Raw genomic sequence first — 23,383 nt, forward strand, 5'->3', positions numbered from 1 at the left:
GCGAGGTCTGTACCTGAGTAGTCGGTGGCGGTCCACACCAGCGCGTTGGCCGAGGTGTTCATGGGCTTGAGCTCAATGCTCTTGCTGATGGTGTGGTTGGCACAGACTTTCAGCACCTGCTCGCGCCTCATCAGCACACGGTAGCACTTCTTGACGGGGTGGAAGAGGATCTTGATGTCTCCCACGCCACGCTCCTTCCACTGGTTGATCTCGCGGTCCCAGCGGTAGAGTTTGGTCCTTTCTTTGAACAGGATCTCCTCGTCCTCCTCACCAGACTTCACCTCCACCTGCAGGAGTCACGTCAACATGTCAAGACTGCTTTATTTCAGCTTTATATGACAGACTGTTTCAAAGCAGCTTCATAGTAATAAACAGGAAAATAACGTCAAGCTTCATCAAATATGAGACAAAATTATAAATTATATTTATATTCATTTAAAATGTATGACTTCAACTTTTAGATCTTCAGATGCGCTGAATGAAACTGTAAATTCACTCTGACAGTAAGTGGCGCTTATGGAACAGCAGAAATATAGCGGTTACCCCGGTTACATCTGCGTTTATTAACACTACTTACACATTATACGGAGGTAAGATGAAGTTTAATAAGCAAATCACAAACTATTTCTGAATTCCTGTTTTATCTGTCCCCAAATGTAAGACCTCTTGAAATTATAATTAAGACTTTTCATATACCATTTAAGATATTTAACACTTTATGACCTTAAATTTGATACCATTTTTAAGGAGTTTAAGACTTTCACAGGACTCACAGACCTGTTAACAAGCAGGGGGACTTTAGCTCTAAATCATTATAAAGGTCTAATGTTTTATTATAAAATATTAATTTATGATAAAAATCTCTGATGGTAATTTCTGATTTTCTATCAGGAAATCTTATGCATCCACTGAGAAAAAAAATCTCATGTACACTTCAAAATGTCTTTAGAGAGAAGTATTATTTTTCAAATTTTCACCCAAATTAGGGTGTTATGAGCATGATTACTTTAGTCATATGTAATGCTTGTTTCATTCATACTCGTAGCCAGAGGGCGCCCTTGCGCTAAAAGTCCAATAAATCTTATGAGGTTCAAGGAAATCCCTTATATGGACAAAGTCATCAGATCGCTGTAGCAGAATAAAACACAGATAGAGATGTTTTGACTGATGAAAACATGAAGACAAACACGATTGCGACAATTATATGGTTTATCTGTGTTCAAGCCATGTGTTGAGTATAAAGTATATTTATAATGCAATGCTGATAGATATAGCCTTTAGAATACTATAAAATAATATAATTCTGCCTCATTCTAAAATTTGAAGCCACGTCAGATCACAAAAGAAAGTTATTTTAAACACTCGACTGACATTACGAAGTGAGTTTGGAGTAAAAACCTCATTAAATGTTCTCATTTGTTGGACAACAGGTTTGTAAACACTTGTCATTACAGGATTGGAAAGATGTTTGGCGTGTTGCTTTTTCAAATGCATGTTATGAGATGGAGCAGCATTTACTGCAAACCGATCGATCTGCTCTGATCTCAGTGCTGCGCTTCACCCTGAAACATGCTGCACATACACTTAATTAAAATGCTGTGATTTCATAAATCACACTCAGCCAAATCACAACTTCAGTTTCAATTAATTTAATTAATTTATTCGTGCAGCCCTGGATTAACCTGGATTAACACACACTCACTTCACACTAACAAGCAGCTCTGTCTCAAACATGCAAAACTGTACTGCACGCGAGCTGCTGAGGTAAGTTTATTCGTCGCACAGACTGATTTTTTCATAGCATGTGCGGCATATGTCACTCTGTACAGCCCTGTGGAATGAGTTCAGTTCAGTTATAAAGCAGGGCTGTCATGGTCCAGCTCAGTTCAGTTCACATCTGATACTTTCAGTGCAGTCAATCAATAATATAGCTGAATATTATTATTGCAGTGAATATTAATACAATAATAGCAAACGAACAGTGCCAAAACCACACACCTCTGGCAAGGACACGATCGGCTCAAAGTGGATCTCCTCATTACGGGGCGATTCGTCATCACTGCCCTCCTCTTCTCCTTCATTGTGCGTTTCCTCTCCTTCATTTCGTGTTGGTGCACTTCCAAAGACTGTGGCTCCGGCGTTTGACCATGAAAAATTAGCATCTACAAAAATAAATGTGTATGTGAAAACGCTGAAAACAGCAATATTGACAGCAGCACACACTGAGAATGGCTGATAAACACAGGCTCTGTTTCCACCTGATATTAAGATGTGTTTTGATCGATCGGATCATAAGTGGATGATGCTAAATACAGGTGTAAATGAGGTCTAAAATGTTGAGCTTGTCCACTTTCCACCCCTTCCAGAGGTAGTTGAAAACGCATTCGACCGGATTGCTTTTGTAGTGTAGACACTCATGTGGTCAAATGTGTTCAACGGACACTAAAGACCATCTACTCTCCACCTACTGACCTAATGAGTAAACATGGGAAGCGCTCTAGCCAGACGGGATTTAAACTTTGTCTGCTGAAGACCCAAGTTTGGTTTGAAGATGAAAAATGTACCAAGCACAATGTTCTCTCTCCATTCCTGTTTTCTAAAACACACACACTCACAGCGTTCGGCCGGTCTTGTGGCTGTCAGAGCAGAAACGAAAGCTGATGCTCTCTGTGTGCTTTTCCGTCATCTCCAGACGTGTTCATATGTAAATTGCGTGAGCTTATTTTGTCCATTAGATCGAAAGATCTGAAAAAGCCCATACATGTACCCACCCACAGACCCTCCCATTGAAGAAATCAGGACAGAAGTGGTTCAAAGTGGACAAAAGAGAAGGATTAAAACACCAGGAGTAAATAGGAATGTTTCTCCCTACTTGTGATCCAACAGTCCAAAAACACATTTTAATACCAGGTGTGAGCAGGGCCACAATGTTCACAGCAGTGTTTCCCCCCAGTGGCGCTATGATGAAACGTTTGTGCAGTCACAAGCTTTTAGTCTCCAACACAATTAGACTCTAGGGCTGAGCACTAGGACGACAATCAGAAAATAAAGCCTTGGGAGAAATCCATTATTATGAAATGCAAAAATGAGTGAGTCTTTATGCAAATTAAACCCATGATCTGGAACTTGAATGATGAACTACGTTGTGATTTTGCGTAGATCTTATTATCTTATTACAGTAATCACATAACGTATTCAAGATTTGTTTTGTGTGTGCAAACATCCAAAGCGCGCCCAGAAAGCTGCCTCTCAGACAGGGCATGAATGGCCCAGAGTTCTCGTTCACATCTTCTTGCGCTTGAACAGACAAATTCACACAGAATTGTCAAAATGCCTGTATCAGCAAGTATCTTTGTGAAACATAGTCGGTTATGTCTTAAGTGAATGTAAACAGTTGAGAAAGAAAACGCATGTTGGATCCGTGCAGCTAATAATCCTGCTGCTGTCTGTCATTAATTTTAATCTAACAACAAATTATAAATTTGTAACTTTAATAAGGATGAATCGATATTTAATTTATATAGTGAAGACTATCGCAGTGCTATTTTACATTTGACATTTTAACAGGCATAATTAGCTGTGAAAATAACTGAAGGAAATATCTATCTGCTAAGTGAATTATGCCAACTAATTTGAATTCATATTCTTTTGGTTTCTCACCCCAAAAAAAAAAAAAAAAAAAAAATTACAAAATGCAATGAAAAACAGGTATCAGCATGTACCGAAAATGAGGTTATCATTATCAATGCATCCCTAACTGTACTGTACTGTATTTAGAGAAAACACTGGCCTCTGCCCTCTCTCTCCTGTGTGTGTTCATGAGAGCAGCAGATCACGCCGACACACCCAGAAAACTCTCATAAACCTCAAACAGCAATAATATATACATATATGTGTAAGACAACTCAACAGAAAGACCTGTGAATTGGACTGCACTTTATTATGAAACATTTATTTAGATGAGCTGCTTCTTCCTAACGAATCAGTCAGACACACTGGTCAAACAAACACTGGTCAAGATGTAAACAGAGGACTCACCCTTTTTGCCAAAAGCAAATTCTCCTGAAGTCTTTGCCAAGTCTGCAAATGAGAATGCACTCGCAGATGCAAATGTAAAAGGAAGACCTGCTGGAGCAGAGCAAAGACGTCAGACGACACCAAACACAAACATTCAAAAGGCAAATGCTGCTCGAGCCGGTTTGAATGAACGTCCCTGTGCTGGATTTATGGACACAATGAATCTCTTATTTATATTGTGTTTGCCCTGTGTTAGTTATGATGAACGCATTCGTGAGAGTGCAGAAGCCGAGTTCAGCAGACATGACCGTGATTGATCTTTTATGCAACAGGAGAAGATCTAAATATAATCCTGTAGTAAACACTTTATCATAGATGATCTCTACAACTGTAATAGTAAAAATGCAGTAAAGATTTCAGAAGCATCGATGTCAGCCAATCACAGCTGTGCCTCCTTTAAGTTATCAGTCTTTAAATCAGGAAATGGTTTTTCATTTCAAAATCCTTCTAACATTATAAATGCAGTTCTTGACTCCTTTAATACGACTGATAGACGCTCCTCTCTCCTGATCTGCTCTTATAGTAACGTGTTAACAGTATCTACGCTTAAACTGTCGTCACACTGGAGCCTGTCCAGGGCAGCGCTGCTGTGGAAATGAAGCGTGGAGGACACGCGTGTACCTGCGGTGGAGCTGGAGTCGGTCTCGCTGCTCCTCTTTGTGGAGAGGTCAATGGGCCGGCTGCCGTCCGCGGGAGGCTCTTCTGCTGCAGCATCATGGGAAGGCTTCGGCTTCACCTGTGTGTCCAGAACAAGACACAAGCGTCCAACTAGTGCTGCAAAATCACGTCACATCTCAGTGTTCAGAACGTCACCTGACCTGTGCGAGCTGTAGTTTCTGGAGCTCGGAGCTGAAGTCGTCCGTCCGATCGGCCTCGGCCTCGGAGTCGCTGCTGACGCCGCACAGGAAGGTGGGCGGCAGCTGCAGGCGTCGGGCTCTCTGCTCCTCGGCTGCAGTCGGCTTCTTCTCCCACACTAGTGTGCACTCAGAGTCTGAAACACACCAGCCTCACGCTCACTCTCAGCGCTGATAATCCACATCGATACGCCATCATACTAGTTACTTACGTTACAAGTTCTACAACCACACTTTGGAATTAGAAAGTATTTCTAAATGCAAAAGTTTTAAGGACCTGGAACCAGAAGCATGATCCATGCTGATCCAGTAACTGATCCATCAGATACTGCTCTCATAGAAACACCATTACTTGCACTGACATTTAAACCTTTTTTTTTTATTTTTTTTTTTTAACTTTTTAAAGCCTATAAAAGAGCCAGTGGTGAGTCTCTACATGAAAAACACAGCTACATACTATTACATTCACTATAATAACTGAACTAGTCTCAATGCATGTCACCAGAGTAACCTACCATGATCCAATGCCCCATCGGCTCCGTCCGGATACAGCTTTCCTTTCAGATTTCTTACTGCGGTTTCAAAATCTTCATCTGTGCAACACAGAAAGAGAAACACACGTGAAGCATGATTTAACCCACGGTCGAGGCCCAGACACCTGCATACTGATCTGACCATAATCATTCCTCACTGTTTTAGAGTTAGAAGCCGTGAACTTTATTAAAGTCTGACAAATGAAAGTGTGGAAGCCAACAGAAGAACAGCTCTGATAAACAAACCTGGTAGTTCTGGATCTGTTCTCAGAGCATCTGCTGCTTTATTAATGCAGTTTGGACATTTGTACTGTTACAGGTGGCAGAAATCAGACTATATTTGAATACAGTTTAGATCTTACCATCATTGTCATCATCGCTGACATATCCTGGGTCATTTTTGTAACAGAAGAACGTAGGAGGAAGCATCAGTCGAGCGGCCAGTTCTGCTTGCTCTCTTGTTGGCTTTCGCTCAAATATAATCTCAACATCATCATCGCACACGTCTTCAGTGCTCTTCTGTTCTGACCGAGGCGAAACTGGGTCAAAAAACAAACACAAAGACTAATTTCAGCTGATGCAACAACAGATGTTACATGGACAGTTCAACCCAAAGACTGTCATCATTTCTAAAGCTGTATGACTTACAAAACAAGACCTTCTGAAGGTCAAGGGGTCTGAACAACACTGGCCTCAAACACTGAACTCATTTCTAAAATATTTAATTTTGTGTTCCACAGAAGAAAGTCATGCAGGTTTGGAACACCACGAATGAAGCTTTCAGAAGCAAACCAAGTCTTTTGCAAATTTAAAACTAGGGCTGCTTGATTATGGCAAAAATCATGATTATTTTTGCTCAATACTGAAATTACAATTATTTAACTCGATTATTGGTGGGCGATATGATCATAGTCGTATTTCACAATGAGTACTTTTAAATATCAGTGAAATTTCACAATAATTGGTACTTCAGCAAAAACTAGATTAAATAACGTAAGAAAAACATCTTCAAAATAATAAGTCAAGCAAACGACAAGAACAAAGAAACTAATAAAACGGACAAATAAATACAACAGAACAAAAATACAAATGCTAACACTAAATAGTGTTTTAAGTTTTCCAGGAAGATGTACTAACAGTGGTATTCAGATAATGAATGGCCTACAACAGAAAATGTAATAAATGTAAAAAAACAAAACAAAACTGCATAGTCTTACTGTACACATTAAATATAGATTAATCCTAAAAGCTACTTACGTTATTCAGTCAAGATCCGTGAGTGATTTTCTCTTTGGTCTTTTGATTATCATTAATGATAGACTGCAGCAGGTTTATTAGGCTGCTGTCACTTTAAGAGCTGCATGGATCCAATATACTGTTACACACGCGCTCTCTCTCAACTGTGTACGTTTACTCAAGACATAACCCACTGTGTTTACATGAATACTCTCTAAAATGGCATTTTGACATTTTTGTGTGTATGCCTTTAGGCATGTATCCGAAGCAATTTACATGTTTACATAATTTTTTTTTTTATTATTATTTGAGTGTTGATTATATATCTAAAAAATAAATAGCAACTGACTTTAAACAATCGTGTCAAACAGAGCTGGACATCTTTCTAATGACATCACTGTGAGCTCAAACAAAACGTAAATCACACTGGCAGAAAAAAAGAGACAAAAAACATCTGATAGAGTTGAAATATAATCAGTGTCGTCTGAACTGCTCAATTACAACTCTGAATCAAACAGAATCAAGGAATCATCACACACTGCTGCCATTTAAAGTCACGATGTAACGGAAGGAGCATCACATCTTTTCTTCCACATTGTGATGTACATCAAATTTTAACAGATTATTAGAAAAGAAAAATGTAGGACGGTGCTCATTTCTATTCTGTGTCACCAGAGCAAAGACTGACGCTTCACTGGAAGATACAGTTATGGCACTGAATTCAATTCCAGTGAAGGCATGAACTGATCAAATGTATAACTTGAACGCAATGCAAGTCACTTTGAATAAAAGCGTCTGCCAAATACATCATGTAAATGTAATGTCATTCATCTGAAAAGTCTGTGTAGATGCAGAAACTGTGAAAGTGTTTACTATCACTGTCGGGGACTGATAAGTCAAGACCTACTTAGGAGGCAAGAGGGTATATATTAGGCACAACTCTTTAGCTTGACTATAACGGTGGAGACATGGTGATCCATCATTAACTTATAGTAAGGGAACATATGAGGCATGTAAACTACAGCGTAAGAATAAAGAAGCAACAACAGCTAAACGGGTTTAGTGGAATCAAATCTTACTCTGCAAAGCATGCAGATCCACACACCGATTTGTTAGCTGGTTAAAAGACTCACAACAACCAACTAGTATGCTTAAGCCGAAAGTATGCTTCAGTTGTACACTTGCCACTATGTCTCGCATATAAAGTTAGAAAATTTGGGCTGTACATATTTTCTTAACTTGCCGTCTATGCATGTACTTGGAATTGAGTGTGCTAATAAGTGGGTTCACAAAGTACAAGTCAGAAGGAAGCGTGTTTATGCCGAACTTCATTTTGAAAGAGTATAAAAGATGGTCAGTGAAGTGTACTCCGAAAGACTAGAACACTCAACAGTGCACAAAGGGCAAGCTGGAAACCGAAGCACACCCCAGGCTTAACTGTAGGGGACAGGCCTTCTGTCCTGATCTGCACAAACATCTCAGTGTCAGTCAGTTTCAATCCTTTGAAATCCAAAGTTACTCTTCACTGTCAAAATTACACAATAGGTACTTGCATTATTCCTCTGTTAAATACAGACAGATATGGCATGAACTGGACAGTGAAAGTCAACCAACTTGCAGAAACTTTGAATAATGTTGGAAAGAACTTGCCGAATTTCTCTTTATCTCCAATTGTTTATTCTAAACATTCATTTCAAATCATGTTGACAAATTAAGCTGCTTAAATCTAAATAACTATAAAAAAAAAAAAACATGGGTGTTCTAAATCATGTTGACAGCCTTCACAATATACATGTGAACATTTTTTTTAACATTTAAAAGCAGCCACCTGTCAGTCAGGTCGTCTCCAGACTAGGGATGCACGGTATACAGGTACTGGGAAAATACCGGTTTTATTTCAAACGGTACAATATCATGATTTTGCTCATTTCAGTATATGCTGCTGTTCCGAAGTTCACCGCTAGGTTGAATCTCACTCAACACGCCCAAAGCTAATTAATAATAAGAGCAGTAGACGTATAATTTGGAATTACTTTGCTTATAAAAATGATGAAGAACCATCAAACCTTGCCAAGTATCTGTCACTTGCTCATCCTGACTTGTACAAGACAATACGAGATCGACAGGTCAGTGTGTCATTCAAACGATCTAACAATTTAGACATTTATTTTCTTCTAACATTGATCAACGCACGTACATAAGATCATATCGTTTAGATAACACGAAAGCACCAGCGTGCGTTTGAACCAATGCTGTTTAGATATCATAATATTTGCACTTAAGTTTAGGTAATTCTAACAGTAGTATTTAGGTACAGAGATACTTGTTACAGAAATTAAAGTAATCAAATGCAAAATGACACTGGACAGTCACTGACTGCGTCATAACCGACTGCGTTTATGTGAATTCTCACTAAGACGGACATTTTGAAATTTTGGAATGCGCGAGCTCTATATAGGCGGCTTGTATGTGCATTGTTTGTTGGTATAAGCGCAAAGAAACCATCTCTCAAAGAGCTCCCAAGTACGTAATTACTGAATGATAAAATCGCTTGGATGTTCAAATTGGCAAGGTTTAAAAAGACGTAGGTACGCGATTTCCATCAGTTGTCTGAAACGCACTAGAGTGTTGTATTGCTGAGCGCAGCTCGCTTATATAGTACAGGCACAATGTCTTTTGAAGCTAGAAGCAATTTGCTCATTTTGAGAGAAAGAGAGGGGAGAGAAAGTATTGCTGAAATTACAAGAACGTTTTTAAATTACTGATTTGATGTGATAATCTGTGTTGATTAATTCACTTAAATGTTTGCAGTATTTTCCCACATTGTAAACGCGAAACCTAAAAATTATATAAAATTATGTGCAATACCCATGCCAAAATTTAGACCCTGTATGGTATGGTATCGATATTTCGGTATTAGATTGTGGTACCGTACCGAAGCCAAAATTTTGGTATCGAGCCATCCTTACTCCAAACACCGAAGAAAGACTTCATGCGGGAGTCAAGGGGGATTCTATAAATATTTATCTTGAATTTCTACTTTCTGATTTTCTGCAAATCATTGTCATTGCAATGATTGGCAGTGTTAATAATAACGTCTATAGCACTTTCTTTACTGATGTAGTTCCTTCGCTCAAAGTATTTTAATGCACATTCTATTAATCAACATGATTGTGCTATTTTAAGAGAAATCAATGTTTTGATGTTGTCATAATTGCACAGCCCTAACTCATGTTGAAAATGTGCCATATCTGTGCATCATGGATCTTTACCACTGTGGTTAAGACAGTAAAGAGTAACCATATAAAAACTTAAATCTCTGCAGGAATATTAGTCCTTACGTGAAGATGGTCTGTTGACACAAATAGCTCTTTTCGTTATACACTACATCAACCGAAGTCTAAGCAGCTAACTACGATGTTGAAAAACTTCTGCTACACATACAATATATAGCAGAGACAAAACTTCTTGTGCTGGTGTCACATTTCAAGATGAGAAAATAATTTTACAAGACACTGAACACTTAAAAGACTTTGAAGCCACTGGTCCACATTAATTGTAACTTCTACTAAAATTTCAAACAAACAAGGGTTAGCATATTTCAGACCATGCAAATGTTTTGATTGAGGCCAGGGAAATATTAAGTTATCACATCATTCAGCCAAGGTCAGGTCTCCCGGCTCATGCCAGTCAGTAAAAACTCTATGTGCCACAGTAAACAGTGGCCTGAAATACCTTGGGCTTCAAACTGGGTGGCTGATGTGCAGCTCCAAAATGCCATTGGATTATTTTTGAAAAGCCTAAAATCCAAACCTAAAAAAAATAGTTACGTGTTAAAGATTTCTGTTATTCTTGCGAAGGACTTGAATTTATCTCATTAACTGAGTGGATGGCGAAAATCGGTCTCTATACGACAGAAACTTGGGCTTAATGACATCAGCCATAAAGGAGACATTTCAGAGGCAACAGATTGCAAGGACATTTTTTTCTTCCTTGGGAAAACACACACCAATGAACAGTGCACAATAAGACCATGAACGTGTGAATAAACCATGAAACCGAACGACTAGAATCTAAACCGGGGAAGCGTTTAGCTCCCACCTTGATTAAACACACCTAAACCAGCTAATCATTAGTACTACTTGAAAAATTACAGGCAGGGCTGGAACTAAAACTGCAGGATGGTAACCTTTTGAGAACAGGGTTGGACATCCCAGATCTAAACTAAGAGGTCTAAACTGTTTTTTTCATAAACTATGGTCCACAAAATATAGCTTACTTTTTGTTGGAATGCTGAAAGAAGTCCCAATGGATGGCTGACTGGTCACTGCCTGTCCAGAGGTTTTCAGTCTTGAGGCACTCGTTTCCTCATCTTTTGGACTGGGAATCATAACAGGAGATTTCTCTTTTGATGACACAGGGCTCCCAAAGATCTTCTGCACAGAGTCTGACCCAAAGACAAACTTGGGAGGGGAGACCACATTCTTGGTGATTTGAGCGCCAAGCTCTGCCCCAGGTGTCCCATCCTGTTTAGGACTGCTTTCGACCTCAGGAAGTCCAGTACGTTCTTTTGTGGTTTCCTCCAGTACAACAACTGCGGCCTTACCACAAAGTGCCTCTTGGGTGAAAGCAGGTACTCTTGCGGAAAGCGGGGTGAGAAGAGTGTCTTTTTCCTGGGCAGTCTTTGCCTCTTCGAAGACCTCTTTGAAAGTACTTGCCGTTTCCTGAAGTTTGAATCGTACAGCCAACTGTTCAACCTTGCCCTGCCCTTCGGCAAAATCGAAGGCACTCCAGATCCATGCTTTCTCAGCTCCTTTCATGGGCTCAAGCTTCATATTTGAAGCAATCCAATGGTTTGCACACAGTTTGAGGACCTGGTCCCGCCTCATAACAAGTCTGACACGCTTTGTTTCATAGTTTTGTAGTATTTTAAGGTCTCCTATACCTCGTTCCTTCCACTGACTAAGTTCTTTATCATAGCGGTATAGTTTGGCCCTGTGACTGAAAATGACTTGCTCGTTCTCTTCCCCCGTTGAGACCTCGATAAGATCAGGCAATGGCACAACAGGCTCAAAGTACTGACCATCTCGCTCTTCCTCTTGCGATGCTTCTTGTTCATCATCTGTGCCAACAGAAGCCTGGCTCTGATTTAACTTAGACGGAGACTTGGAGGGACTGAGAATAGGCTGAAAACTGAAACTAAAGCCTGTGGACGATTCGCCAAAACGGAACAAACTTTTTGCTACTGAATCAGGCTGTGAAGAGGCATCGCACAGAGAGGAATTAGCATAGTTCTTGAGGGCTTCCTCTTGCAAATCATAATTATCCCATTCTAAAGCAGTACTAGTGTTTTCAGAGTCGAGCTTGACTATGACTGTAGAGGTACTGTTCCCTGCAACACTATTTTCATCCTCCTTGCTTTGGTAAGTCAAGAATGATTTGAGGTCTTTAAGACCAGATTTCATTTCTTCAGCTTTCTGTATAAGTTGGGCTGTTCTGCCAGTATTCACAAGCTTGTGAGGGGTCTGTAAAGGAATATCCAATAGCAGCCGCTGAAACTCCTCGAATTTTTGCTTGAACTCTTCTGCAAGCTCTGGTGTTTTGAATTTTGCCGCAAGCTGTTCTAATTTGGCATCTCCTTCTGAAAAGTCATTGGCCATCCACATCCAGGCTCGGTCTGACCCAGAAAGGGGCTTTAAATTCATTGTGGTTGTGATCCAATGATTAGCACATACCTTCAACACCTGCTCTCTCCTCATAAGAACTCGAAGTCTCCCATTCTTATTATTTTTGAGCAGTTTAAGGTTGCCAACTCCTCTTTCTTTCCATTGGCTTGTTTCTGTATCAAATCTGAAGAGTTTAACACGCTGTGAATACAAGATTTTCTCATCTTCTTCCCCTGTAACAAGGTCAACCTTCTCAGGCATCTGAACAACTGGCTCAAACTGAATATCGTCATTCTCCTCTGTTTTGTACATTTCATCATCTTGATCAACAGAGGTGTCTGCTTTGGAGCTGGAATTAATTCCTGTAAAGAGCTGTGCGCCAGCCCCTGCAAAGCCTTTAAAAGTAGGATCCTCCTGTGCGAACTGAAAACTACCTTGTGAGGACTTTGCCAAGTCTGCAAAACTAAAAGTGTTAGGCTTACCGGTAATGAGGGGATTATTATCGTGACTACCAGAGTCTACAGGCTCATCTGAGGAACTTGGGGTTGCATCTTTTTCCTTCTCTCTCTGAAGTTCAACAATATCCTTCTGGCCAAATTGAAAACTACCTTGTGAGGACTTTGCCAAGTCTGCAAAACTAAAGGTGTTAGGCTTACCGGTAATGAGGGGATTGTTATCGTGACTACCAGAGTCTACAGGCTCATCTGAGGAACTTGGAATTGACTCTTTTTCCTTCTCTCTGTGAAGCTCGGCAATATTTTTGAGGAGGTCAGATGCAGATCCATTTTGTGACTGTCCATCTGATGCTTTTGCCTCAGATTCTACAATGCCAAACTTGAAACCACCAGCAGGCACTGGCATGGAGAATGAAAAATTAGAACTGCTTGATGACTTATCAGCCTGAGTTGTAGAGGACTCAAACTTGAAACTTTCTGAGGATGTTTTATCCTTACTTGTACCAAACTGAAAAGCAGGACCTGGATTGAAATTGGCTGTAAATCCTGTTGCAGCAGGTTGCTTGCTAGAACTACCAAAACTGAAGTTAAAAGAGGAACTTGATTGTGCAGTAGAGGTCTTGCCTTTCATATTTGGGTTTGCTGCCTGACAAGAGACACAGTGGCTAGATGTACCTTCATTTCTTACCAGGCAAGTGTCACAATCCCACTGTCCTGCCTTTTTACCAAACATGGCAGCTAACCCAGTGCTGCAGGGGGCTTTGCAAGAAACACATTCAGTTGCTGAAGCATCATTCCTTACAAAGCAGGAGTCACAGTCCCACTGACCCTCTTTCTTGGCAAATTGAGAGCCAAATCCAGAGCCAAAGGAGAATGATGGAGCTGCTGACACTTTCGCAGGTTGTGGTGCATCAGTCTGAATAGTTTTCTTATCAGCCTGAGCTGCAAGGCCAACAGATGTTACTGTAGCATCATTTGATCCAAATTGAAAAGAAACTGGTATTTGAGACCCAAATGCTAAGCCCTTTGAGCTGACATCAGTGCTGACAGTATTCTTTTCAGAATCTCCAGAGAGACCAAAAGAAAACAATTTGGCAGGAGGAGCCGCAGGCACAGAGCCTTTGAGTTGCTCTACAGGTTTGTCCTTTGCTGTAGAAGGAGCTGCACTGTTGCAGGCAACGCATACCACAGATGTGGGGGCATTTCGTACACAGCACACATTGCAGTCCCATTCACCCTCCTTCTTGGAAAACAGTGTTTTAAGATCCACTTCTTTGGAGGAAACCTGAGGCTTTGGAGTTTCACGTTTCTTTTCCAACTGTTGGAAGAGTGGGGACTCTACAGGTTTGTCCTTTGCTGTGGAAGGAGCTGCACTGTTGCAGGCAACGCAAACCACAGATGTGGGAGCGTTTCGTACACAGCACACATTGCAGTCCCATTCACCCTCCTTCTTGGAAAACAGTGTTTTAAGATCCACTTCTTTGGAGGAAACCTGAGGCTTTGGAGTTTCACATTTCTTTTCCAACTGTTGGCCTTGTGGGGACTCCTGAAGGAATTTTTGAGCCTCCTCAAATTTGACTTTAAACAGTGCAGCCTCGTCCGCAGTTTTAAAACGAATGGCCAACTGCTCAGTCTTCGGCATTTCATCTGCATAGTCCATTGCATACCACACCCAGGACTTGTCAGATCCAGCATTTGGTTTGAGGGCCATATCTGCAGTGATATAGTGATTAGCACAGATTTTGAGAACCTGTTCCCTCCTCATCAACAGACGAACTTTCCCAGATGTCCTGTGTTTTAGAATTTTGATACTTCCAATGCCTCTCTCTTTCCATTCTTTAGTCTCAGAGTCAAACCGGAAGAGTTTTGCTCTCTTGCAGAACATTTCTTCTTCCTCCTCCTCACCAGTTTTCACATCAACCTTATCAGGAAGAGGCACAATGGGCTCAAAATGAGGGCCATCCTCGTCCTCCTCCACATGGGTGCTATCATTATCACTTTCCCCATTTTTCTCTTCCCGAGCCTCTAGATTTCCCAATACTGGTTTGGTTCCACTTGCAAAGCTAAATCTTTGGTCAGTGTTGCCAAAAACACTCATTTTGCTCTGAGCAGCATCAGTGAATGAAAATCCTGTGGTAATTTTACTCCCAAAAGTAAAGACTCCACTCTGACTAGGCGGCTGGTCTTGGGTCTGATGTTTCGGTTCTGATGGTCCCTCTACTTTGGGAGGAATATCTGATGTCAGAAGTCCCAAGAGGCTTTCACTATTTTTCATCTGAGCAGAGGAAAAGGTGAAATCACCATCATTGGACTTGAAATTGGAGTTGAACTTGAATGCAGTTGTTGCTGATGTTGACGGGGCAACGGCAACACCCCCAAAGTTTGGAACCTTAGGAGGTTCACCTGTGAACTGCGACCCAAAACTCATCTTGGGATCAACAGGCTTGCTTTCACTGCTCCTGGATGGCTGCGTGGGTGTAACGACACATGGCTTAGTGAAATACCCAGGCTCTGGCAATGTTGGATTGACTGTAGGTTGAGGAACATTGTGACCATAATACTCTTCACTGTATGGGGAGAGTAAGGATGTAGCTGGTGACTCAAACCGGATGGGAGCACCAAAGACCTGCTCTTGAGGATATATGCATGCGGGAGTTGACTGAAGAGGTGGGGTGTGTGTTGATTGTTGGTAGGCATACATATGCTGCTGTGGAGGAAGACGATTCATCCCGTATACTGGGCCCTGCAGAGGTAAACAAACAATACTTTGATATTGATTCTCTGTGCCTTTTCTTGGTTACAATAAAGGTACAATATATTGCATTTACATGAAAATCACTCCACTACCTTTGTTGGTGTAACATTTGCAGCAGTGCGTAGAAGATACTGTGAATTATATGCTGGAGACTGGTTGTAGTACACAGAGGGACCTGTAGTGGCAACTGAGACAAATCAAGGGAATGGGAATTTTAAGCATGTCTTAACTATTGTATATACAAGTGGTTCTCTTTTTCTTGGTGATGCCCCCGTTTATAAGACACAGTGAATAAATCTTGATATTGTTTTGCAGGAGCAATTTGAAAGAAATAGTTGAACGAAAAATCCTGTCCTTTACTCACTGTCACGTCTCTCCAAACCCGTATGACATTATCCATAAAACTCAAGAGTGAGGATGATTTTAACAGTCAAGCTCAAATGGCACATAAAAGCACCATAAAAAGTTTCCATGTGATTTGAGCCTTCTGAATTCATTAGGTTGCTTTGAGCAAAACGACTTTAAATTGCAACGTTTTCACTCAAATTCTTGTCCTCCCTAATCAAATCTGGTGTGCCAGCAAAAACATTTGTTTGATTACATAAGCATATAGAGAAGAGAAAAAAAAAAAAAAAAAAAAAAAAAAAAACTGCACAAACCTCATTGTTTCGCATGTCTATTGTCGTGAGCTCATTGGTATATTTGAATGTTGAAAGTAAGCAAGATTTGAGATGTGGGAGGTGGGCACACCTTGAGAACCACTGGTACACATTAATTTCAAAGACTTCTGATTTAGGGAATAAAAGAATTCATTGAACTGACCGGTAAGAGGAACACCATGGAATGCCTGTGCTCCAGGAAATGCTTCCTGAAGTCCTTCTGCAGTATAATTATCTCGATACATCCTATATGAGGATGGTGTACCATCAGAGGAATTATGGCGCAGGTCATGAACCTCATTCTGTGTGAGACAGAAAACAAAACAGGATATTACAAACCCTAAAATCTGAAACTCCGAAACTCTGATCCAATTTCACCAAGAGCTGACCATTTTTACATGGTTCAAATTAAAACCACTAGAAAAATAGCGCTTTAGTTGTCAAAAATTAACTTCTAAAACAACACTTGCTTTCAGCAGGTTTAAGGCTTTTAATATGAAGTTGGGTTGCCTAAGGCACAGCTGCGCTATATCCCAGAGTGGAGACACTTAAAGGGTTAGTTCAGCCAAAAATGAAAATTCTGTCATTAATTATTCACCCTCATGTTGTTCCACATCCGTAAGACCTTCATTCATCTTTATTCAACAATCTCTTCCCTGTCATTATCCTTATGGGGCGTTCATACCAGACGCTATTTGCGCGTAGTTGGACGCTTGAACATTTTGAGTTTACTCGCTTCATTCGCACGCGAAATTCACTTCACAACAGATGCGAATTCGCGTCATGAGAGGGGCTTCTGCCAGGTGGCTCCAGTCTCGTTTCTGCACACTTCCTCTGAATAAACACATCAACTCATGAGCGGGAAAGTAGTTGTAAAATATGGCAAATAAGCTCAATTTGCCAGCTTTAGCTATCTTGTAGTTTCATACATATACATATATATATATATACATATACATATATATATATACACATATACATATATATATATATATATATATATATATATATAATTAAATAATTAATGAGTAAAGAGCGTTTTTTACAACTTACCAGATTGTCCGACCTCCTCACTCACTTTCTTCCAAGCAAGATCCTTTTTATTCCTGTTTCTATAAAAGTACGAAGATGTATTGTACAGCGACGATGATTTTGTCCTCCATTGTTGTTTCGGATTCCTGCCTCCACTCGCTATGTCGTAATCACATCACTACTAGAGCAAGCTCGTGATTGGTTAACACGGCGCAAATATTCGCCAAAGTTCAGATTTTTTTCAACTCGCCCGAAACGCTCAAATCATGCCACGTTATTCGCGCGAATCGCATCTTAACATGTAAATCACTCGTGCTTAACGCTTCATTCGCGTCTGGTGTGAACGCACCATTACGCAGTAAGCACAGTGAAGGCTTGTGATGCTGACGCAGGAGCTGGCCAATAATGAGTCGCCGTTCTGACGTAGTACACGGAAGTTCTGAATGTAAACAGCATATGAGAATGACACAGAAGAGAAGATATTGTTGAATAAAGTAGTTATTTTTGTTTTATTTGTGCACAAAAAGTATTCTCGTCTCTTCATAATATTAAGGTTGAACCACTGCAGTCACATGACTGTTTTAACAATGTCTTTAGTACCTTTCTGGATGTTGAAAGTGTTGATTATATTGCTGTCTATGGATGAGTCATATACCTCTCAGATTTCATCAAAAATATCTTAATTTGTGTTCTGAAGATGAACGAAGGTCTTACGGATTGCGAACGACATGAGGGGGAGTAATTAAATGACAATTTTCATTTTTGGGTGAACTAACACTTTAATATTCATCAATATTATTGATTTGACTGCACTAACACTATTGGACGAGAACTGAACTGAGCTGGATGATGATGATGATGATGATGATGATGATGATATCACTTTTCTACAGCTGCTTTATAGATGAATTTAACTAATTTTACATTGATAAACTTTACACAGGTATTGAACTGAACCAACACTGAACTCATTTCAACTGAATAATAACTGTTTACTATTGTCTTTTTAGAGCTGCTTTACAGCAGAATTTAATTCTGTTTGCATCACTGAATCAATTTCCTGTTATCACTATAAAGCTGCTTTGAAACAATATGCACTGTATAAAGCGCATTATAAATAAAGGTGACTTGACTCTAGTGCTGCCCATAAGGCTATTTAACTAAATATTTATTAAATGTACTGTGTATGGGACTTGACTTTGAGAATTCACAAATAAAAAAAGCTGTTTGCTTGGACTAAATTAAATTCTGGAAACTATTTGTGAAAAGAAAGAAAATGCACATGTTTACAACTTGAGCTTTAGATCACATGATTGGCAGCTCTGCAGATACACAAAGCACTAGATGGAGCTAATGTATGGAAAACTGCATTCAAGACCTGTACTCCACATTTGAGAACAAGACCAAAAATTACTCGAGTCAAGTTAGCTTTATTTCTATAGCGCTTTGACAATATACTATTCTGAATGGAATGGTTACACACAGAATGCACTGATAAACAGCATACCACAACTGATGTGTCTGAATGATGGCCTAACAGGCTGAAAGGGTCATGAAAGCATAAAACATTTCTGTGACACTATTGAAAGTGGTATCAAACACTGATGCCACAAAATATGACAATGTGTAAAACCCAAATAGCGACTGGTGTGAAGAGCAGCGGCGTATTCAACAACAATCGACGTCGTCTACAGCACAAAGCAGTAGCACTGAATGACAAACAAAGTGCGGAAAGAGACAATATAAAGTCAGATTGTGCCGGTAGCAAAGCATCAAACTGAGGCACTGACATCCTGAAGTAAAGGGAGGATCTCTCCTTCCTCTCTACGCAATCTCAAGATTGGATGGACCCAATATTTCCTCTTTCTTTTTTTCTTTTTAAGAAGAGAGAGGACAACTAAATCACGCTCACTGCTTGAAGACTCCATTTTGTATTGTTTTGCGAATTTTTTTGCAACGAATTCATTAATAAGCATCGGACTCAGTGTGCAAGGTCTCTGTGCGTGACGAATTTTTAGGATCACGAATACGAAAAAACGCATACGAAAATTTCTGACTCAGTGTGCAAAGGCCTTTAGACAGTGTTTACTGTGAAATACCGTATTCTTGAATATCTGCTCAAACGTATGTTTATATTAATCATGTTTTATAGAGTAAATGGTCTCTGTAAGCACTGTGAGTTTGAGTCACGATGTGCATTTGAAAAGCAAAATGCACTCACTTCATAATGTCATAAGTGTTTGAAATAATTTTCATTTGGGATCTGTGATAACATGTGTTGTCAAAAGTACTGGTATTTTGTAACTAAAATGTTCATGAGGTGAATTAGAGATTGAGTGTAGTTAGCTTTATGAGAGCAGTTTTCACAAGAGTGAGCTTGTGCTGAAATGAAACAAGTAGCAACTTGAATGATCATGAAGGAAGTGTTTTTTGCTCCGTCGCTGTATATAATTTATGCAATTTCAATAACAATGAGTCTAATAGTGAGGATATATCCTAACCCTAAGCTAACCCTAGTCAAACTATCAGCGTTGGATTTTTTTTCAATAGCTACCAACTTCAACTAGCAAATTTCAGGGCTTATTAATTAGTGAAACTAATATCTCTGTCGAACTCTAGTACCGTGATCCGTTACAAAATATTATATTTTATAATATATTCTTGTGCCCTTCTCCAGCTGATTCTTATGGCTTTTGTTGAGAGCGCAATGTGTGCAAATGTTCTTCACTCTTGGACAGAATCAAAAGGCTTCCATGACAAAACCATAAATAAAACATCAAAATAAGTAAACAAAGTGACTGATTCTGCTACAAGTGGTGGATGTGTGACTGACCTTCAAGGACTCGACCTGCTGGCACAACATCTGCAAGAGGGACTTATGGTCCTCGGCCCAGTGAGGAGGCGTTTTGGGCGAGAACTGAAAGAGGAAACAACAGTCAGGAACCGTAACGCTCGTTAAACAGCAAGTAGAAACTCCAGTGCCATGACATACCACGGATCTTTTGGATGGAGACGTGACACTTTTGGATGGGGACGGAGTGGAGAATTTCACATGCGGCTCTGTGGGCTGACCGGGGCTGGACGTCAGCGGATAGTCCACCTGATCTTCATCCCGCTCGCCATCATCTGCAAGCTGCTGGTTGACCTCATTCAGCAAATCCATCACATCCTCCATAGATACAGGTAACTTAAAACACGAAGAGACAGAATTAAAGGACTAGTTCATTCAAAACTCGCCCTCACATCAGCCCAAACCCGTGTGCACTTCTCTCGCCTGCAGAACACAAATGAAGACACTTTGGGGGATTTTGTCCACACAAATGTAAGTCAGTGAGGTCCAGTGTTGCTCGTATGGAGCGAAGAAAATCACTCAAAACCTTTGACTTTTTCCCTAATGCACAGTTTTCTCTTTCTAGAGGAGCTTGAGTTTTCTCTGGTTCTGAAGCCTCTTCATCATACCGTCTGCAGTTTCATGTTTGGACAGCCCTGCATGGCATATTCGCTTCTTTTTGATGACTATTATTACTCAATATGAGTGTCAGACTTCAGACTCATTCACAATTCAACTAAACATGACTTCTTATGCCACACACAACCCTAATGTAGGAGATGGCAGACTAAGTATCTAGCACTAGATACTAGACACTTTTTAAAAGCATCTTCTCTGACAGGTCTAATGTAAAACAAACACTAAAATCGGCTCCATTTCCTCCAATGGCCACTTGTGTAAATGCATGTGAAGTTGGTTTAAAGCAGGTTTCCTCAAATTCGACCCTGCCCTACAGAGATTAGCTCAAACCCTGATCATCTCACCTGCCTGAGACTTTCTAGTAATCCTGAAGGCCTTGATTAACTTGTTCAGGTGTAATGAGCTAAACTCTGCAGGACAGATTTGAGGAACCCGATTTGGTGTAAAGTGTGTAGCACAAGCATCTGAGGCGTTTAACATACCTTGTCCATGTCCTCTGGACTGGCCTGATAAATCTTTGTCAGGTATTTCCTGAACTGCAGGAGGAAGTTGGTGCACCTGCCCTGCGTCTCCTCCAGCCCGTTTCCCATCTCCTCCGACAGCCTCTGATAGATCTGACCATCAACACACCATCCACAGACTCATCAGGTGAGAAGGTCACTCACAGACCACCCATATCAATCACTTCACTTCTGGAGCTGAACCAGTGTGACTGTCGTCCAGTGAGACACTGTTACCTTTGCAAGATGCCAGTTAGACAAGATGCTGTTGAGCTTCTCCAGCTTTGCGATGGCCTCATCGGTGTTGCCCTCGATGTCAAGCAGTGTGGCAAAGCTTATGGCGGCCTCTTCCTCATATACTCGCACTTGAGAAGGCTGAAGACAAAGAGACCATTAAAGACAGTACAATATGAAACAGAAGCAGGAAGTCACAAATTATCCAGAAGGAAGAGAGTACACACCTGTATGTCTTTACTGCGAAAGTGCATGAACATCGGCTCCAGAGGTTCAGGAATGCTGCGTTTGCTTCGGATTTTCTCAAGCAAGGGAAGCACAACTTTCCAGTAGTGCACACTGCGGCCTGCATACTCCTTCTGGTCATAGTAAGAGTTCACCCGTTCACTCTGTCAAACACACGGGTCGACGGTCAGGACACACCTGCTCAGTCTGTACTAGTACTCTCATACTAATGAAGTCATCAACACTATGAACAATGTATCAAAGCATATTAAATGCAAAGTTGACTGGAAGGAAGAAATTGGGTAGGCAAAGGTGCACAAGCAACAGGGATGACCGCAAGCTTGAGAATACTGTCAAGTAAAGCCAATTCAAACACTTGGGAGAGCTTCACAATGAGTAGAATGAAGCCGGAGTCAGCGCATCAAGAGTCACCACACTCAGACATCTTCAGGAAAAGGACTACCAAGCCACTTCTGAACCAGAAACAACGTCAGAAGCATCTTACCTGGGCTAAGGAGAAAAAGAACTGGACAGTGAACAGTGGTCGAAAATCCTCTTTTCAGATAAAAGTAAATTTTGCATTTCATGTTGAAATCATGGTCCCAGAGTCTGAAGGAAGACTGGAGAGGCACAGAATCCAAGCTGCTTGAAGTCTAGTGTGAAGTTTCTGAAGTCAGTAATGATTTGGGGGGGCCGTGATGTCTGCTGGTGTTGGTCCATTGTGTTTTATCAAGTGCAAAGTCAATGCAGCCATCTTCCAGGAGATTTTGGAGCACTTTATGCTTCCATCTGCTGACAAGCTTTATGGAGATGCTGATTTCCTTTTCCAGCAGGACTTTAGCATCTGCCCACAGTGCAAAAACCACTTCCAAGTGGTTTGCTGACCATGATATTACTGTGCTTTACTGGCCAGCCAATATGCCTGACCTAAATCTATGGGATATTTTCAAGAGAAAATGAGAAACAGTCGATCCCACAATATACAGATGATCTGAAGGCTCAATAGTGCCTCAGCAGTGCCACAGGCTGATCACTTCCATGCCACACTTCACTGATGCAGTAATTTGTGCTAGGAGCAAGTCATTTGCTGTAATATGTCCTGCCGATCAAGTATTGAGTGCACAAAAGAACATACTTTAAAGAACTTGAACTTTTCTGTTTTGCAAATCCATTTTTTGATTGATCTTAGGAAATATTCTAATATTTTGAAATACTGGATTTTGGACTTTCATGAGCTGTACGCTCTAATCATCAAAATTTAAAAAAAAAACTTTTGAAATGTTTTACTTTACATGTGGGGAATCTAGAATATATGAAAGTTTCATTTTTAAAAATAATTTATAATAAAAAAATGAACTTTTTGATGATATTCTAATTATATGACCAGCACCTGTATGTGAATCAGGTGCTGATCAAACACATGAATCTGGTCTAATTTATCCAGCTCAGCTCATTCCCTCAACCGACTGTGTGAGCTGCCTCCTGATGTTTACAGACATACTATCTGAGAAACAAAAGTGACTGAGACAGCCAATCAAATCAAAGAATGCAGGGCTTTACTGTTCACAGAAACAGAACATGAATTCCAATGCAGTGAGATGCATGTTAGCTAAATATTTAATACATGACAGAAATGTAATTTTTTTTTTCAGCACATGATGAAGACCGGAGCGGCCCATAACTCCTGT

At 40.4% G+C, this 23,383-nt stretch overlaps 1 protein-coding gene across 5 annotated transcripts in view; it reads right to left on the reverse strand.

Annotated features, from left to right (window-relative positions):
* ranbp2 (RAN binding protein 2) overlaps window positions 1-23,383 on the reverse strand; it is a 36,122-nt gene that overhangs the window by 2,503 nt on the left and 10,236 nt on the right. Inside the window, exons 13-29 of one of the 5 annotated variants that reach the window (XM_051906403.1) lie at window positions 21,698-21,859; window positions 21,474-21,611; window positions 21,219-21,350; window positions 20,260-20,454; window positions 20,101-20,184; window positions 16,399-16,537; window positions 15,669-15,763; window positions 14,314-15,564; window positions 10,980-14,106; window positions 10,436-10,513; window positions 5,827-6,003; window positions 5,447-5,524; window positions 4,896-5,068; window positions 4,699-4,813; window positions 4,039-4,128; window positions 1,999-2,162; window positions 14-287 (exon numbers count right to left, since the gene is read on the reverse strand). In XM_051906403.1, the coding sequence (XP_051762363.1) occupies window positions 14-287; window positions 1,999-2,162; window positions 4,039-4,128; window positions 4,699-4,813; window positions 4,896-5,068; window positions 5,447-5,524; window positions 5,827-6,003; window positions 10,436-10,513; window positions 10,980-14,106; window positions 14,314-15,564; window positions 15,669-15,763; window positions 16,399-16,537; window positions 20,101-20,184; window positions 20,260-20,454; window positions 21,219-21,350; window positions 21,474-21,611; window positions 21,698-21,859 (6,472 nt within the window). Of the gene's footprint in view, window positions 1-13; window positions 288-1,998; window positions 2,163-4,038; window positions 4,129-4,698; window positions 4,814-4,895; window positions 5,069-5,446; window positions 5,525-5,826; window positions 6,004-10,435; window positions 10,514-10,979; window positions 15,565-15,668; window positions 15,764-16,398; window positions 16,538-20,100; window positions 20,185-20,259; window positions 20,455-21,218; window positions 21,351-21,473; window positions 21,612-21,697; window positions 21,860-23,383 lie in introns of all 5 variants that reach the window. The other 4 variants (XM_051906401.1, XM_051906399.1, XM_051906400.1 and 1 more) reach the window with 4 other exon arrangements.

The sequence above is a fragment of the Ctenopharyngodon idella genome, chromosome 9, assembly GCF_019924925.1.
Source record: "Ctenopharyngodon idella isolate HZGC_01 chromosome 9, HZGC01, whole genome shotgun sequence".
Classification (NCBI taxonomy): Eukaryota; Metazoa; Chordata; class Actinopteri; order Cypriniformes; family Xenocyprididae; genus Ctenopharyngodon; species Ctenopharyngodon idella.